Below are 18,003 nucleotides of genomic sequence, written 5' to 3' on the forward strand. Positions count from 1 at the left end.
TACCTTTGGGTGCCATATTGTCTTCAGTACAACAGGTCAGTGAAAGACACTGACAATGTCACAAAGCAACTGAAAATCAAACACTGGGAAAATCGTGAAGATGCAATGTTGCTGTGCACCACATACTGCTACTGCTGAGAGGCATACCTCTGCACTCACTTTAAACACCTTTAACATGTCTCTGAGAATGAAATCGGCTGAATTTGAATCAGGTATCTTTTTTTTTTTTTTTTTTTAAATTACATCAAATACAAGCGACTATTCCAGTACATATATTTTTCAATGCTGTAAAAATGTGGAATTGGTGTATCTTGCCGCAGAGTAAAAGAGACAAATCTGATAAGTAAATTGTTAGGAGATTTTTTTAAAGATGTGATATAAAAAACAAAAACGTTCACGATGAATAGACATTTCTCAGTAGAAAATATTCAAATTAAAACATTTATTTTTGTCTTCTTTTGTGTCTCACTCGTTTGATAGCAACTGGGCAAAAAGCTTTACCCACCAAAATCTGACAGAGTAATAAGGAGACACATCGCACACCCATTTTGAAATAGTTAGAACCTTAAAGAACTGGATTAGGCAATTTTTATTTATTTATTTTTACATCAATGACACTTGATTAAGCGATGTAGGCAGCTTTAATTTTTCAATACAGCAGACACTCCCTCATAACATATCTTACAGTTAATTGTCAGTGTCTGAACCACATAAAAAGATTAACACTGATTATTTACACCAACCATTCATCTTTTAAAAGGAGGAGGAAAATGATACCAGAACACCTATATTTATTTGTAATCTAGGTAAACCAGTCCTTTAAGATGTAAAACAGAGAAACGTACACATAAGTTAAATGTAAAGAAACCTACATATTTACAAATGGCCTCCAACTGCCAGAGTTTTAGGTCGAGTTTATCTGTGAGGAAGAACTACTGCTGCCGGAGCTCTTGGTTTTCTGCCCTCTAGTGGCACTGGGCTGCCGCTGCACTCTCTGGCTGGAAGCCTCCCTGCTCTTCTCACTGTGGCTAGTACCGGCTTTACTGCGTACTCCTGAAACGAAGCAAAAAAGAAAATGCACTCAGGGAAAGGAGGAAATAAATGTTTAGGTGACTGTTATAGGACTGCTTCGCATATACCATGCAATATGGCATTTTAGAAAAATAAAAATGGAAATGATAATGACGGGGAATGAGAAAGTGCAGCTGATAAAACAGCTCGTTTTCTTATATACTTGACAGTATGTCACAACAGCACTGCCCATTAACTATGAAGTGGCGAGAAAGTGCCCTCAGAAATTATGAACTGCAAATATAGCATGTGTCAAGAGACCTGACTATTTTACTGGTGAAGGAAGAAAAGAAGATTTTTTTTTATTTATTTATTTTTATTCGTTATTAATAACACAAAGTACTACTACTATAGCCTTTAGCTTACAGCTTACTTTAGCCAATAAAGCTATACGTAAACAGATCTTCCTGTGTAAATGACATAATTCAGACACTTAACCGATTCTTTCCTTACATACACGATGGTTTAGTGCTTGTCACAGTGCTGTGCAAAAGTCTTGTGTCGCCCTTTATTTCTTTATATTTTGCTTGGAAAATGAAAAATGGGTGCTGTGATTTACTGAAACATAAGCATACATGGAAATACAGTATATAAGGCAAAAAAGAGAAAAGAACTTGTACTATTTTAATGAGTGTTAAAGTCTTTTCATTCTGAAATCTATTCTTCAGCACAACTGAAGAATAGACAACCCGAACTCTCTTTAACTGTTTATTTAAGTAGTCTTCAAGAACATTTCTCTAGGCTTCTGAAGAACATTTGTTTTCTTCTCTGTCAAGATGATTCAATACCACTTCAATAATGGTGAGGTCAGAGTTTTAGGGAGGCCAATCCATGACCGATTTGTGTTCTACAGGGAGTGCAGAATTATTAGGCAAATGAGTATTTTGTCCACATCATCCTCTTCATGCATGTTGTCTTACTCCAAGCTGTATAGGCTCGAAAGCCTACTACCAATTAAGCATATTAGGTGATGTGCATCGCTGTAATGAGAAGGGGTGTGGTCTAATGACATCAACACCCTATATCAGGTGTGCATAATTATTAGGCAACTTCCTTTCCTTTGGCAAAATGGGTCAAAAGAAGGACTTGACAGGCTCAGAAAAGTCAAAAATAGTGAGATATCTTGCAGAGGGATGCAGCAGTCCCAAAATTGCAAAGCTTCTGAAGCGTGATCATCGAACAATCAAGCGTTTCATTCAAAATAGTCAACAGGGTCGCAAGAAGCGTGTGGAAAAACCAAGGCGCAAAATAACTGCCCATGAACTGAGAAAAGTCAAGCGTGCAGCTGCCAAGATGCCACTTGCCACCAGTTTGGCCATATTTCAGAGCTGCAACATCACTGGAGTGCCCAAAAGCACAAGGTGTGCAATACTCAGAGACATGGCCAAGGTAAGAAAGGCTGAAAGACGACCACCACTGAACAAGACACACAAGCTGAAACGACAAGACTGGGCCAAGAAATATCTCAAGACTGGTTTTTCTAAGGTTTTATGGACTGATGAAATGAGAGTGAGTCTTGATGGGCCAGATGGATGGGCCCGTGGCTGGATTGGTAAAGGGCAGAGAGCTCCAGTCCGACTCAGACGCCAGCAAGGTGGAGGTGGAGTACTGGTTTGGGCTGGTATCATCAAAGATGAGCTTGTGGGGCCTTTTCGGGTTGAGGATGGAGTCAAGCTCAACTCCCAGTCCTACTGCCAGTTTCTGGAAGACACCTTCTTCAAGCAGTGGTACAGGAAGAAGTCTGCATCCTTCAAGAAAAACATGATTTTCATGCAGGACAATGCTCCATCACACGCGTCCAAGTACTCCACAGCGTGGCTGGCAAGAAAGGGTATAAAAGAAGAAAAACTAATGACATGGCCACCTTGTTCACCTGATCTGAACCCCATTGAGAACCTGTGGTCCATCATCAAATGTGAGATTTACAAGGAGGGAAAACAGTACACCTCTCTGAACAGTGTCTGGGAGGCTGTGGTTGCTGCTGCACGCAATGTTGATGGTGAACAGATCAAAACACTGACAGAATCCATGGATGGCAGGCTTTTGAGTGTCCTTGCAAAGAAAGGTGGCTATATTGGTCGCTGATTTGTTTTTGTTTTGTTTTTGAATGTCAGAAATGTATATTTGTGAATGTGGAGATGTTATATTGGTTTCACTGGTAAAAATAAATAATTGAAATGGGTATATATATTTGTTTTTTGTTAAGTTGCCTAATAATTATGCACAGTAATAGTCACCTGCACACACAGATATCCCCCTAAAATAGCTAAAACTAAAAACAAACTAAAAACTACTTCCAAAAACATTCAGCTTTGCTATTAATGAGTTTTTTGGGTTCATTGAGAACATGGTTGTTGTTCAATAATAAAATTATTCCTCAAAAATACAACTTGCCTAATAATTCTGCACTCCCTGTAGTTTGTGTTTTTCTATCCAGGTATGCTTGTGTGCATTGGCAGTATGTCTGGGCTCACTGCCATGTGGGAAAAATAAACCTGTTGCCAGCTAGATTTCTTTCTTTCTTTTAGCTTTCCAGATGGGACTGTATGGTGGATCAAAAACTGACGGTACTTTCTATGTTCTCAATTCAAAAGAATATTTTGACACAATTATTTAAAGTTTCACATTTGATTCATCACTCTATAAGACCTGATGCCATTGATTTTCAGTCTAGGTCTTTTGAAATATGGCATACCTCTGCATTTTCTCTATGTTTCCCTTCCTTAAGAATGGCTTCTTGATGGCCACCCGTTCCACTGAGCATATTTCAAATGAGGCTTCAGCAAAGAGTAGATGGATCAGCTGAAGGGCCAGATCCACCTCTCAGGTCCTGTGTCAGTTCTTTCTGGAACTTTTTCCCTATGTCTTAAACACATGACTGTCAGATACTGTCCATGTACCGCAGACAGTTTTCTGACCTGCCAACTTCTTGTTTTGTCCTTCACTTCTCCAATGTTAACTTTGGCATTTTTTTAAAGATCCAGACAAAGAGTTGTTTTCTTGAATATTTTACAGGTCAGTTTCAACTGGCTTAACGGGAAAAAAAAAAAAAAAAAAAAAAAAAAAAAAAAAATCACACCTCTAAAAATGATCAAGTACAAGGACTGGACTGAAAAGGAGTGAAAAAGCAGTCAAAGAAAAACTCTGAAGGACCTTTAGAAAGCCTGGAGCAATATTTCTTAAGATCACTTTAAAAATACTGGAAATTACCAGTACTACCCCTCAGATTCCTAGAAGACATGCCTACGGAATCAATTTCAAAACCCTATGTCATTATATTCTTGAAAAACCTTTAAGTCAACGTTAGTGAGATTAAAACTCACCCGAGATTTTTAGTAGATACACCTATGGTATCAATTTGAAGGTGCTATGTCGCTTCGTTCTCAAGTTATTGCATTCACAAACTTAAGTGTCCACACTGCCCTCCCACCCACCGAGCTGGGTGGGAGGACAGCAATATCCCATAAGCCTTAGCAAAAATAATAATACAGGAAAAAATATATATATGTTGTTCCAGCTGATAGTGATATTGTTCATTGTTTTTGTTTTACAAAAAAGTATTTCTATAGCATTTATACTCTCCATTTGTACTATAATCACAGATTTTAGCATTCTTTTTTATTTTGAAAGTGCTTCTTCAAGTTCAAGTTCTGTATTTTAATATATATATCTCACTAAACTGATGTAACCATTTAGAAATACAAAATCAAGCCGTTGGGGTTGCTTAGGGTTAAGGTTCTTAGCAAGTCAAATGTTTAATCTGTTATTTAAAAAGTCATAAAAAGCTTGGTGCTCGCACACTTTTCTCTGCTTTATTTGTCAAGTTTAAGTTTCTGACCATTTATACTGAAGAAGACTTCTTCAGTAAGTGAAATCCTGAAAATAGAACTCAGTAAGTGCATATTGTATGAACCAAGTCAAGATCCTCTTTTCTTGTTCCGTCACAGGTTAACCATCACACAGCAACATAAAAGACTTTTATTAACTTGTAAATTCAAGCTGCTCTTGTGTAAAAGAATCAATAAAAAGAGTACTTCAGAGTTTTTTTTTTTAACTTTCTAGCCACTTAAAAACAAAGGGAAAAAAATCCACTGCACGGTGAATAAATCTCCATGAGTATGAAAACATCCAAGGGCAAATTCAATTTTTGCAGTCCACACACAATTGCATGCATGCACATATAAAGAAAGCACAGCATGCAGTTTGTTTTCCAAAATCCTGCTCCATATCAAATGGCACATAAATACAACTTTTGTTAATGAGAAAGGCAAGCAAGTGGGCAGATGGAGGTGAAGGACAGAGTGCAGCAAAAGGGACCTTGAGAGTGAGGAGAACTAGTGTCTTGGGGGCCGTAGACCACAATCTTAGTGTTGACCCTTGTGGCTCTGGGGCCTGCTGCTGTGGGGGGAGCTGCGGCAGGTTTAGGGCTCTTTCCAGAGGCCAAAGAGTCCTCTTCTTCAGGAAACAAGACACACAGAAAAAAGACAGAAAAGAAAGAACTGACCGGGATAGAGAGGAAATCAGAAAAACCTGCAACACAGTGAGGATGAGCGATTTGTAGATGAGTTTGCATGACTATGCCTGTCTTCAGATGCCCTCCCTTTATGTGGAAAACTGTGCTGTGTGGGGTGAAGTGAAGATTGGATTTAGTTAGTGAGGTGGGGTAAGGGAAGAGTGCAGCACAGAACCTCTGCTACAGCACATACAGAACTTAAATGGAGGAATGTGATTATTTCACACACTTAAAAAGCAAAGAGAGGAGCAAAGAAAGAATATAACATAAATTGTTAGAAAAAAAAAACTTTAACATTCTGAGTCTTTGCATCAAAAATCATATCTGTAGCCACAAACACGCTTGTTGTTATCAGAAATTACTGTTACCAACAACTGGGCTTGTTTGCATTGGAAAGTAGGTTGGTCTCAGGACCCCCTCTGACCAGTCCTCTTCCCTAATGTTCTATTCTTGGACCTTCGATGTTCTCCATTCCCACCAGATCATACACCAATCAAGCATAACATTATCACCAACTACCTAATATTGTGTTGGTCCACATGGACTCCACTAGACGCTCTAGAGGTGTGCATTGGTATCTGGGACCAAGAGGTTAGCAACAGATCCTTTAAGTCCATTAAGATGTGAGGTGGGGACTCCATGGATCGGACTTCCTTGTCCAGCATATCTCACAGATGTTCGATTAGACTGAGATTTGGGAATTTTGATAGTTTATACAACAATAGTTTATATATCGATTTAAAAAAAAACCCGACATACATAATTTATGCTAATATAATAATGATTTGTGGCATAACTATGCTACACTTTACAAAAGACAGTGATGAGTTCTTTCTCCTTCTAGCCTTGGCTTTCATTAAAGGTGCAGGGTTTTATATTGCCAAAAATGTGAAGCCACAATGATTAAAAAGAGCAAAACACATCCTGAACTTTTCTGACTTTCAGAGGGTTAAACTGTAGGTGACAAATGACAGCCCTCTTTTCCAAAGTCAATTGTGACCTAGGGGGTGATATCTGAATCTTAACTAGTGTTTGTGGCTGCTGCATCCTGGACTGACCAATGGTGGGTTAGGAGGACCCAACAGAGGGGGAAAACAGGAACGGACTACAATAAGGCAGTATAAATGGGGAGACTAAAACTTCCCAGCCTTTCTGCAATGTTTCTTACTTAAAAGAAGGTAGACTATGTGAGCTGAAAGATAGTCAACATTTAAATGACAAATATACATATACTTTCAGTTGCATTACATCCCATTCTTCAGATACTAACCTCTGGCTTCTGTGTGCGCTGTGGTCATGCTTGTGGTGTGGGTGCCAGCTGAAGGGTCTCCACCACAGCTTTCAGCTACCCTCTGTCCTGCACACATTGCCTTCAAGGTCTGGAAGACTGCTTGAGGAGCCACATTCATCTTCAGCAAGTCCACTATGATTCTGTGAGGAGGAGGAAGGGGGTTAGGACATAAAACCATGGTCCTCCATGTAACCCACAGATAAGGTTATTATTAAACATACTTAAAAACCTCCTGATCCACAGTGATTCCTGCAGCCTGAGTAAGTTCGAACAGCTCAATTTCTTCGGCGCTGAGGACTTTTTTCTTCTTTATTGCATATTTCTGCACGTTAGATGTGACAACCAGCGCAGGGGAGTCAGGGGCGGAAGGAATCGTTTGTTGTGCTTGTTGAGACATCACTAATGAACTGAGGGGTTAGATTAAATAAGAAAGTAAAATAAGGTGCAATGACCAAAAGAAAATACAGCGTAACCAGTGAGAAACACGGCGTAAGTGAACCTCCTCTCCGAATCAAAAATATCACAATTTATCAAAAATATAACCACAATGAGACTTAAATGATTAACACAGTAAACGCCTGATTCCTTAAAATTAAAATTATACCTACCATTACGAACGCAATGCTCAACGTTTAGTTGCTTCTGTTTGAGCCAAGCGTGACGCGCCAAAAATACGTCATTGTCATGCGTTTCATACGTAATCCACTCAAAAAATAAAATAAAATAAAATAAAATAAATAAGTATGTTTTAAAAAGTAACATTATTCAGTTGTCCGTCACGTCTTCATTTAAGATTTTAAATCCGTGTTTTACAACCCCATATTAATTTTAAAAACTCTTTCCAGGAGAAAATCTTGCCGCTACTCAGCTATTTTCAAACGCCCCTGGTTATTTTTGGGGGCAGGGTATTTTTTCGTAAATTGAACAGAAATGACTGGAAATATATAGGCACGGTAGCCTATACTAGTAGAGATGCTGAAAGAGCGAAAAAGAACAAAACCGGAAGTGCTTCTGGGGATTGTCCTCTCAAACCTGCTCGGGTCTCTGCGCCGTCGTCCAAGAATGGCCGCTGCTGCAGCAGGAATAAACAAGCAGGGCGCCGTAGCGACGATGGAGCCCTGTATCCGACACGGGAGAGGAGCTAATGGGAGCACGGTTAAGGTTGTAATGTTGTCACTACAATCTTAGATCCAACTACATGTCGATCGGTGGTGTTTGGCTATTTTGTTATGTTGACCGAATGACCGACATCAGGCTTGCCTCTGACGCTTTTGATTTTGGGCGAACGCTGCTGCGTTGGCGTCGTTGGCAGGAGGATGTCAGAGCTTTATTTTATAGATCGGACCAGAGTCATGTGTAAACACTGTTTCACAAGACGATCGTTTTTTAGCGCTGCATTATAAACTTAGACTGGTGCACGTTGACATGGCTGGTATTTGTGCCTGCATCATGCTAGCAGATGAGCTGGCTGGTCTTCCGTCGGTAGTTGGCGTCAGTGCTAGCTGTGGTTCACTGCTGCAGCTCCTCTGTGAGGGAGCCCAGCTCAGAGTGTGATCGTGTCAGAAGATGCTTTTCGTACTGCTTTCAATGTATTCACTTAAAGATCACTGAAAGTAGAAATCAGAAGTGTTATCCAGCTGTAACGCTACAGGTCAAGATGACTGCATCCGACTAGTTATTGTTCTGTCTGAGACCTTATAGAGCATCTCTCTGCAGTAACCCAGAGGCATCTGTACCCTCCTGTGATCGGGTGCTTTAATACTGGTATTGGTTTATTTGCAGGTGCTGGAATGTGGTGTTTGTGAGGATGTCTTCTCTCTCCAGGGGGACAAGGTCCCTCGTCTTCTGCTCTGCGGCCACACGGTGTGCCATGACTGTCTAACCCGGTTGCCCCTCCATGGCAGAGCGGTCCGCTGCCCCTTTGACAGGCAGGTCACTGAGCTGGGTGAGTGATGTCATCACGCTTTCCAGCATTGTGTATATAGCGGACACATATGTGTAATACCTGCTATATAAATCGTTAAGTGAAATTCAGTGGCTGAATCCTGAGACTGATCGTTCTTCTAAAAACAAGAGCATAAAAAGAGCTATCAAAACCAACTAAGAACCTTAGAACAACATCCTGTGATCTGCACATTTCTCTTTATTTGACTTCATGCAAGCCCCATTAAAAAAGAGACTTTTACCCAGAAGTTGTGAAAAATTGAAGTTGTCTTTATTACAGAAAACATTATTCTTGCTGCAGAAATCCATGATCCAGTTGAGGCTAAGGGTGTTTTTGAGGGCATGGAGCTGTACAGTGCTGGCATTATTTGCCTTTCAAAGTGAATTTGCTTTCTTCACTTTTGCTTAGGGGACTCTGGAGTTTGGGGTCTAAAGAAAAACTTTGCTCTGCTTGAACTCTTGGAGAGACTCCAGAATGGAGCGACTAACCAGTCAGGAATGGCAGAGGACGCCTTGAAAGGCATGGGAGAAGTAAGGCAGCTATGATTTTACTGATAAGAGATGTGTCACCTTCACACCTTCTGCATGCTTTATCCTCAATCCATCTTTTTATAAACTAGTGTATAATTCGCTGCGACGAGGATGAGAGCCACACAGCCTCCATGTACTGTACCGTGTGTGCCACCCACCTGTGTGGCGAGTGCTCTCAGCTCACCCACTCCACTCGCACACTGGCCAAACACCGGCGGGTGCCACTGGCCGATAAGCCCCACGAGAAGACCTTGTGCCCACAGCATCAGGTCCATGCCATCGAGTTTGTCTGCCTGGAGGAAGCTTGTCAGTCGGGGCCCCTCATGTGCTGTGTATGTAAGGAGTACGGCAAGCACCAGGGCCATAAGGTAGCTGGAAAACTTGTTCCCATATTAGATATAGTCACTGAAAAAGATATGGTTATATATTGCCGTATTTTCCCTAACAGCATGCTGTTCTTGAGACTGAAGCCAATCAGATTCGTGCATCCATTCTGGACATGGCCCACTGTATCCGAACTTTCACAGAGGAGGTGTCCGAGTACTCGAGGAAGTTGGTCGGCATCGTGCAGCAGATAGAAGGTGGCGAGCAGATAGTTGAGGATGGAGTAGGCATGGCACACACTGAACATGTAAGACAAAGGGCTTCTTAATAAAACACGAATGATCATGCTTCTGTTTTGGCTCTTAGATCTTTCCCATGTGTGCTTCAGGTCCCCGGCACAGCAGAGAGCGCCCGCTCCTGTGTCCGAGCTTATTTTGCAGATCTGCACGAGACCCTGTGTCGGCAGGAGGAGATGGCGCTGAGCGTGGTGGACGCCCATGTAAGGGAGAGGCTCATCTGGCTGAGGCAGCAGCAGGAGGATATGACCATCCTGCTGTCTCAGGTGTCCACTGCCTGCCTGCACTGTGAGAAAACACTTCAGCAGGTAGGAGATGTGAGGAGTACTGGTGAGTTTAGGAACTTGTTTCTTTCTTTTTCTCACCCCAATTAAGATCAAAGCTGTGGTGATTTTGGGGAAATGCTTGCGTAATGCCGTTAAAGGTGTGATGTGCGTTGCTTCTTTTGTCTTTTAGGACGACTGCAGAGTTGTTCTGGCAAAGCAGGAGATCAACTGTTTGCTGGAGACGCTTCAGAAGCAGCAACACCAGTTCACTGAGCTGGCAGATCACATTCAGCTGGATGCCGGCATCCCAGTCACCTTCACTAAGGTACACGCTGTCGCTGCTCATAGAAATTTGCTTCTGTAAACCAAATGTGTCGCAAAAAATGGAAAGGCCTTGGGTTTTCCTATAAATGTAGTAATGACATTGAAAATGTCTTTTCAGGACAACAGGGTCCACATTGGTCCAAAGATGGAGATCCGCGTAGTGACTCTGGGGCTCGATGGCGCTGGAAAAACCACCATCCTATTCAAGCTGAAACAAGACGAGTTCATGCAGCCCATCCCAACCATTGGTAAATGCACCTGCAGTTTAATGGTTCACAGAGTCACTTTAGAGTCAGGATAATACAAGTCTTTCTTTTTTTTTTATATTATCCTATATAAAGCTTGCTTTTGATCTTTGTCCAAGGTTTCAATGTGGAGACGGTTGAATATAAGAACCTAAAATTCACCATCTGGGATGTGGGTGGGAAGCACAAGCTCAGACCCCTCTGGAAACACTATTATCTAAACACTCAAGGTATGTTTTGTGCTTTCTGTGCTTTGGATATTTATAGCATGTTCTTGGATTTAACTAGTACTTTTGTGTGACTTGGACCACTGACAGGTGAAGTGAATAACTTGGAGCATCTAGTTAAATGCACAGTTTTGCTGGGAAATCTTGGCTTTGTGTGTATTTCACTTTGACGCTCACAGACGGTATATAAAAGACAAATGTAGTCACGGTGCCCATTGGGTCCAGTTTTAAGGCAGAAGTGAGGTCCAGCAGAGAGCTGATTGCAGGTGGTGTGGATACCCAAGTTTGTGAGGCGATGTAGGATTTTTAAAGTCATTCAATACTGTATTTGCATCTGCTGAAAACCTCTGGGAGTTTTAATCCTGGTGACACTGACTTTAATAGCAAGGTCAGTGGTCAACTTTCAGAAAATAGCATATGATTTTCAAACATCCATTTATCCATCTGCTAGGTGTCTAAAGGTTTAGCACTGGTGACCACCAGTATTTTTTGAATGAAGCTCTGGAGATAGTGGATATACTTGACAAAAGATGTTGAAGATGGAGCTGTCAGCAGGGGGTATATAGGAAGTTCACAGAGAACACTCAAAGATGTAGTGAAAGATGACAGGGTTAAAGTGACAGAGGAAGATGCTAGGGTAGGGTGAAGATGGCAGATGATCCGCTGTGGCGACCCCTAAAGGGAGTAGACAATAGAAGTTCTCTACAGATTGACTCCATTTCATAGGCAGGCTCATGGGTGTGGTGCCAGTGAGAGGTCAAATGCACTGTGATGTAAGGACACACCAGCAAATGGAAAAAAAACTGTCCAAAAACACACAACCGAAATTAAAATAGACACAACAAAATATTTTTACGGCGACAATAATGTGACTGAACAGCTGCAGAAGTGACAGAAACCAAAACATGTGTAGGGTTGAAACGAAACACATGTAAAAGGGGAAGATTCATCAGTGATTTGAGGGAGAAAATGTTGCATTGTAGTGTGTGTTACAATCACATAATTCACATAATACTCTCGATACATGTTTGCTATTAGCCGTTTGCTGTCACTTTCGCAGCAGTTCCATCACATTGTCGTCTCCCCAAAAACACTTCAGTTTAGTTTTGTGATTTAAAGAAAAAAGTTAATTCTTTTATTGATTGATTTTTGGTGTGAGCTTTGCACAATTTGTTTCTATTTCCATTGTGTCTTATTGAAATTATGTTTTGTGAGCTTTTGTAGCGTTTTTCTAGTTGCTTGTGTTTTGTAAGTTCTAGTTTGTTTGATCTCTTAGGGCCAACGTACAAGTGGCTATTTGAGTTACTTCAATTTTTTGAAGCTCTGAGTTTGCTTCATTTTTCAGCCCTATAAACTGCTGCTTTGTGCCAGCTTCTTAAACATTTTTTAACAATTCCTCCTGCCACGGTCTAAAAACTGTTCCGGTATGGCTCCGGGCATACAACAAAGAGCACAAGGCACTGACCGAGAATCCAAACTCCCCAGATCCCTATCCAATCAAAGGTCTGTGGAACAAGCCTGATCCATGGTGGCCCTATCTCCCCACCCAAAAGATCCTAGCTAATGTCCCAGTGCATGATTCCACAGACACTGGGACTGTATCTGACTGTTCAGAGCTGTATTAGTGTGTGATTTTACTGTTTCCCTCGATCAGCGTATGTTGACTTTAAGGTTTCTGAGAAACATTTGATCCCTATCATGTCACTAAAGCATTGCAGGTTCGAAGGAAAAAATCATTGTTGTTCATGAGTAAATAGACCTTTGCTTGCCAGACAAGCTTTTTGACTCCGTGCATTAAAAAAAAAAAAAAAAGAGTAATTGATTGGCTTTTTTTGTCATCTTTTTCGCAGCCATCTACTTCTAACCCACAGTACTGGGTAAAGTGATGGAATCATTAATGTTGTTACACTGTATCCTCTGCAGACCTGAAATATCTCCGGGAAATGTCAAGGCAATCCATCAGATAGTTGACATTTATGGTACAGACTGAACCATAAATGTCAACCTCTTTGTGGTGTGAGCGGAAAAGTCAGAGGATCACCAAAGTCAGCCGGTTTCATCCTTCGGGATCCATGCATATCAAACAAAAAAAAAAGAACGGCTGACAGTGGCCACTGATGGGTTAAGGGAAATCACGGCACACCACAGAGTGATTGGTCAGACAACAGACCACAATAGTCTAGAGGTACTAGTAAAAGAGAGATTTTTTTTGTTTTTATTTCAAATTCCTGGCGGGGTGTAAAGAGATGTCTTTGTTGCACCTTCAATCTGTGTGTGGTTTCAGCACAGGGAGGGAATTAAACAAAGTTAGAAAAATATACCAAAATAAACCCAGTGGTTACATTGGCTAAATGAGAAACAGGTTGATTTACAGCCTCACTAAACTGTGAGGCCACACAGCGTGGTTCTGGCTAACAGCAAAGCAAACCCTCATTTATCTTGCAAAATTTAACATATTCCAGCTATCATGAGTTTATTAACTTTGTGAAAGGCTTGTCGTTTACTTTAAAATAATTTGAGGACAATACAAGCACATTGGCTGAAGTACATCAAGCATGGGTTCTGTTCATAAGGAAGAATACCAGACACATTCACTTGGTCTTAACATAATCTACAAATAACCTTATATATTAGAGAGCTCCACAGTTTTTGTCTTGGACTCTACTGAAGTAGCTTTGTGCTTGACTCACAGTTTAAAATAATCCTTATTTTATGAGGTGTGGTGATGGGCCTCAGGAAGTTTTAGCTGTTTTCCTTTAAGCAGGCTTTATTGTGATCAGCTGCCCCTCAGGAACAAGATTTACCTCTCACCCACCTGCATAGCATGTGGCCATTTTTCAAACCTTTGTGGATATTGTGTTTTTACTTGATTTGTTTTTGTTTTACATTGGTTGCTTTCCATTTTTCATTTTAGGTTTTACCTTTTTGGGCTTTTAGTACATAGGACAGGAAAATGAGCCCTTACAGGCTGGCTAAATGATGCCCATGTCAGGCGGGGCTAGGGCCTCCCTGTATAATAGGCTGACTTGGTGCCAGATGTGATTAAAAAAAACACAGAAGCACAGAAGCCTGTAGACAACTGTGCTGTTAGGTGCTAAGCTAAACTGTCCACAAATTCAAGTGAACAGCTCTGTCACCAGGCGCTTTGTTGCCAACATTTCAGTTGTTCACTAGCATACAAACAGTTGCATTACTGTCCTGTTGCTGGTGTTTAGTAGCAATACTTTCACCCTGGGAAGTAGCAATAGTTTCCCAGAGAGTTTGTAGTGCGGAGATCTGGTGGAAGTGTATTCCAAAGTCTTACGGGTAGGTTCTGTGTCCCATGGTAGTCGGGTGAGCAGGTATAACAGACAAAAGAGAAAATGAAAAAGAGCAGAGTGGACAAAAGGGTGAGTATGTATGGAAAAGATCAGATAAATATGGAAGAGCGAGGTTATGAAGGGCTTCGAAAGTAAGAAGGAGGATCTTAAAATTGATTTGTAGGTGAACTGGAAGCCAATGGAGCTGTTTAAGAACTGTTGTTATATGTTCAGTGGATCTAATTCTGGATACAATATGAACAGCTGAATTTTGAATTAACTGCAGTTTATGGAGAGATTTATGAGGTAGACCATAGAGAAGAGAATTATAATAATCTGAACAAGATGTGACATGAGCATTGATAAGTATGGCGGTAAAGTGGTACTGTTTGGAGAAAGTGAGGGATGCCCAGGCTTATTGCATGTTTGGGCCGTCTTGACATCCACTCATGAGTGTATCCACTGTGCGGCTTTTCCATGCAAACTACTCCACTGCAGGCTAGCTTGCCAGGCTAACCTGTTGGGCAGCAACTCTTTTCTGTGTGAGGCTGCTACAGCACAAGGAGAAATTGTGATGCGTAATGATTTGGCCACAGTGCTGTGCAGAGACAGACCCTCAGCCCATCGCTACTGCTTTCCCGTTGCTGGAGGTCCACGGAGTATGTGAGGGTTTCCCCCCTGCTGATGTCACCCTGGGAGGTGATGCTAATGAAGTCTGAACTTTTAGCTCATAGGAAATATTTGAATTTATTTTTGTCACATTTATACAAGCATCAGCCTTCACAGCATTTGTATGATGGAAGAAAGGGAACGGCATCATAGGTCTGCTTTAACAGTAAACCAGATGTAGACAGAAGCCGCAATCTAACTGTTCTACAGGAAAATCTGTCCTGAACTGAGCCTACTATGACTGCACTGGGGAGAAAGCACCTACTGCTCTTAACAGAAGAGGGGTGGTGTCAGCCTTTTAGCGCTACATGTACAAAATGTTGTACCCATAGCCATAGTTGTTGTCAGTCTTGATGAGAAAGGTGTACAGACCACTATTGCCAATCATCAAATGCTTTAATGGTAAATCTCTTTCTTTCAACTCTCATATTTGTGCAGCGGTGGTGTTTGTGATTGACAGCTGCCACCGGGACAGACTCATGGAGGCCCACAGTGAGCTGGCCAAACTGCTGACAGAGAAGGAGCTGCGAGATGCCTTGCTGCTCATCTTTGCAAATAAACAGGTAGTGTAAAGAAAAAAAAAAGACACGTAATCTTGATTAAGCTCAGAGATGCCAGGTTGCATCACCTGTCCACTTTACAGGACGTTCCCGGCGCTGTGTCTGTGGAGGAGATGACGGAGCTGCTAAGTCTGCACAAGCTGTGCTGTGGGAGGAGCTGGCACATTCAGGGCTGTGACGCCCGCAGCGGGATGGGCCTCCACGAGGGGCTGGATTGGCTCTCCAGACAGCTGGTAGCTGCCGGCGTCCTGGACGTCGCCTAAATGCCTCCTCCCTCCACATGCGGACTCTTTTCACTCTCCACCCAACCCCCTGAAATCTGAACACAAACCCCCCAGCCTCTGAGCCTGGTTCATCAGTTCTCCAAAAACTTTTTAACATGAGCTTCGCTACAAGGCTGCAGCTTTAAACCCGACTTCTCCACCTTTCCATCTCCGAGCACCATTGTCGGCAAAAAAAACAAAAGACGTATATATCTTCTCTAGCTTCGTAATATGGGAACTACAAATATGTCTTCAAGCCTGCCCTTCCTGCTACTCCCGACCTCTGAGAAATAGTCACTGGACCTAAATCCTGAGTTGAGACTACGTCCTCCCATCCTGCTTTATGCCTTCATGTGGCTTACACACTTCATTTTTTCTTCATAGTTTAGGTGATGAGCTGTTTATCTGGCATTTATAGCTTTTGAACTTAGGTCCAGTTAAATGTTAGACATGCTTCTTGTGCCCTGACAAAGTGAACTGTGTCTGTTTTTTCTACCCCACATGTTAACTCACCATAATCCTCCAAATATGTGACCTTGAACTGAACTAAATGCACACCGGTCCATGTTGTGATGATAGTATCATTTATGTATGCTTTTTAGTGCGCTTCAAATCGTCCTGACAGTTGACTTTAGTCCCCTTTCAGTTTATTCCAGTACACTTGCAGGTTAAGTGAGATGGAACAGAAACATTGCTATGGTGTAAAGGGGACCTCTTATGCACACTTTCAGCTCCATAATTTTAGTCTTTGATTAAATTTGGAGTAGCTTTGCATGATTCTCAAATCAGAATACTACATAGTCATCTTATACTGGGGCTTTGGTGACAGTCTGTCCCACCACTTGGACTTTGCTCCAAAGTAAGGTTTCAAAAAGCTTTTTATTCCCCCATGGAAGTTCTAGTTATTCCACTTCCTTCCATAGATTTCAATTCAGGATTCTTTGGCTGCCACACGTCTGCAACAAGCTGTTTTCTTCTGATTCACACCCTTACACATTACACAACTTGTATGCCTGCCATGACCATATTAGGATATCCTCTCACGCTGGTATCATAAAGAGCCAAACTTATTATAATGTCACCAATAACATACAAATAGTAGAAAGGAAGGAAAAGCATAATAGGTCTACTTTAAATGAACACAGTGGCTTCAAGCAGTCTAACGTTCAGATTTTGCCTGGTCATCTACCGTAAGCAATAGCAGCTGATTTTTTTCTTTGGATCTTTGTGTGCAAAGTCTTTTGTTTTGTTTTTAAGAGTGTGAACATATTTAAAAGCCACAGCTGGTAAGGTTTGGTTTGAATGTAGTGTTTTCTGTTACTAAGCAACTGTTTACTGAGCTCACTGATGAGCGGGACGAGCAGACTTTACTTTGATACAAGCTGTTGTGGGTTTAAAAAAAAAAAACAAAAAACAGTTTTTAAATGCACCGATTCTGCCTCCGTTTTGTTGAGCGTACTGCACGCAGAATTTGTCGACTGCACTCGTCTGCCGCCTCGCTCCAGAGTTTCCATTTGAAAGCAAATGAACCACCTGCTGTTTCTTAAGTAGACTATGAGTGTTAACCTCAGTGCGAAAGAAAAAAAAGTCGTGAAAATATTCCTCTATCCTACACAAGTTTTCTTTTATGTTTTCGTTTTTCTGGAGTGCTTTTAAGATGGTACACCGTTAATCAGCCTTCAGTAATTCTGTAATGTGAAAGTAGTGAAACGTTAAACCTAACACTTACACTTGTCTTGTTATTGAGGAACCATCATTTGAGTTTGATCTTTATTCATTGCTATGTAATGTTAACTATTTGTACTTATGTATAAAAATATTTAAACAACTACAAAAAGAAAAATGCACGTGTGAAAAGCCTTGCCGCATAGTTTGCGACATCATTTCAATTTGTTTTGGGGTTTTTTGGAAACGTAGAAGCACAAAGTGCATTGAAACCTTTGTTACCAGTGGACTTGAATATGGCTTTTGTAAATTATACATAATGTGATGCTCTATAATAAATTTATTCGACTGGTAAAGTGACTGATAGTTAAAAAACACCTCAAGATGAACATACAAAGCACTTCTTACTACAAATATTATTCACACAGTCACACAGCACTTGTCTCTATCATTCTCTCTCTCACACACACACACGCGCATCGGGGCAACTCAGGGTTCAGCATCTTGCCCGATGA

At 41.3% G+C, this 18,003-nt stretch overlaps 2 protein-coding genes across 2 annotated transcripts; one reads left to right on the plus strand and one right to left on the minus strand.

Moving 5' to 3' along the window:
* Window positions 1–427: 427 nt before the first annotated feature.
* On the minus strand, window positions 428–7,587 carry mzt2b (mitotic spindle organizing protein 2B). Its single transcript, XM_084935857.1, has 5 exons — window positions 7,484–7,587; window positions 7,097–7,282; window positions 6,855–7,015; window positions 5,389–5,526; window positions 428–1,053 (listed from the first exon to the last, which is right to left on the minus strand). The coding sequence occupies exons 2-5, from the start codon at window positions 7,270–7,272 to the stop codon at window positions 905–907; spliced, it is 624 nt and encodes a 207-aa protein (XP_084791983.1). The 5' UTR covers window positions 7,273–7,282; window positions 7,484–7,587; the 3' UTR covers window positions 428–904.
* A 301-nt stretch (window positions 7,588–7,888) lies between these two features.
* trim23 (tripartite motif containing 23) lies at window positions 7,889–17,844 on the plus strand. The gene is made up of 11 exons (XM_084935855.1): window positions 7,889–8,036; window positions 8,658–8,820; window positions 9,229–9,350; window positions 9,440–9,718; window positions 9,799–9,981; window positions 10,063–10,278; window positions 10,427–10,561; window positions 10,679–10,808; window positions 10,925–11,035; window positions 15,439–15,563; window positions 15,644–17,844. The coding sequence occupies exons 1-11, from the start codon at window positions 7,938–7,940 to the stop codon at window positions 15,821–15,823; spliced, it is 1,743 nt and encodes a 580-aa protein (XP_084791981.1). The 5' UTR covers window positions 7,889–7,937; the 3' UTR covers window positions 15,824–17,844.
* The last annotated feature ends 159 nt before the right edge of the window (window positions 17,845–18,003 follow it).

The sequence above is a fragment of the Perissodus microlepis genome, chromosome 7 (genome assembly GCF_051167445.1).
Source record: "Perissodus microlepis isolate ML-2025 ecotype Zambia chromosome 7, ASM5116744v1, whole genome shotgun sequence".
Lineage (NCBI taxonomy): Eukaryota > Metazoa > Chordata > Actinopteri > Cichliformes > Cichlidae > Perissodus > Perissodus microlepis.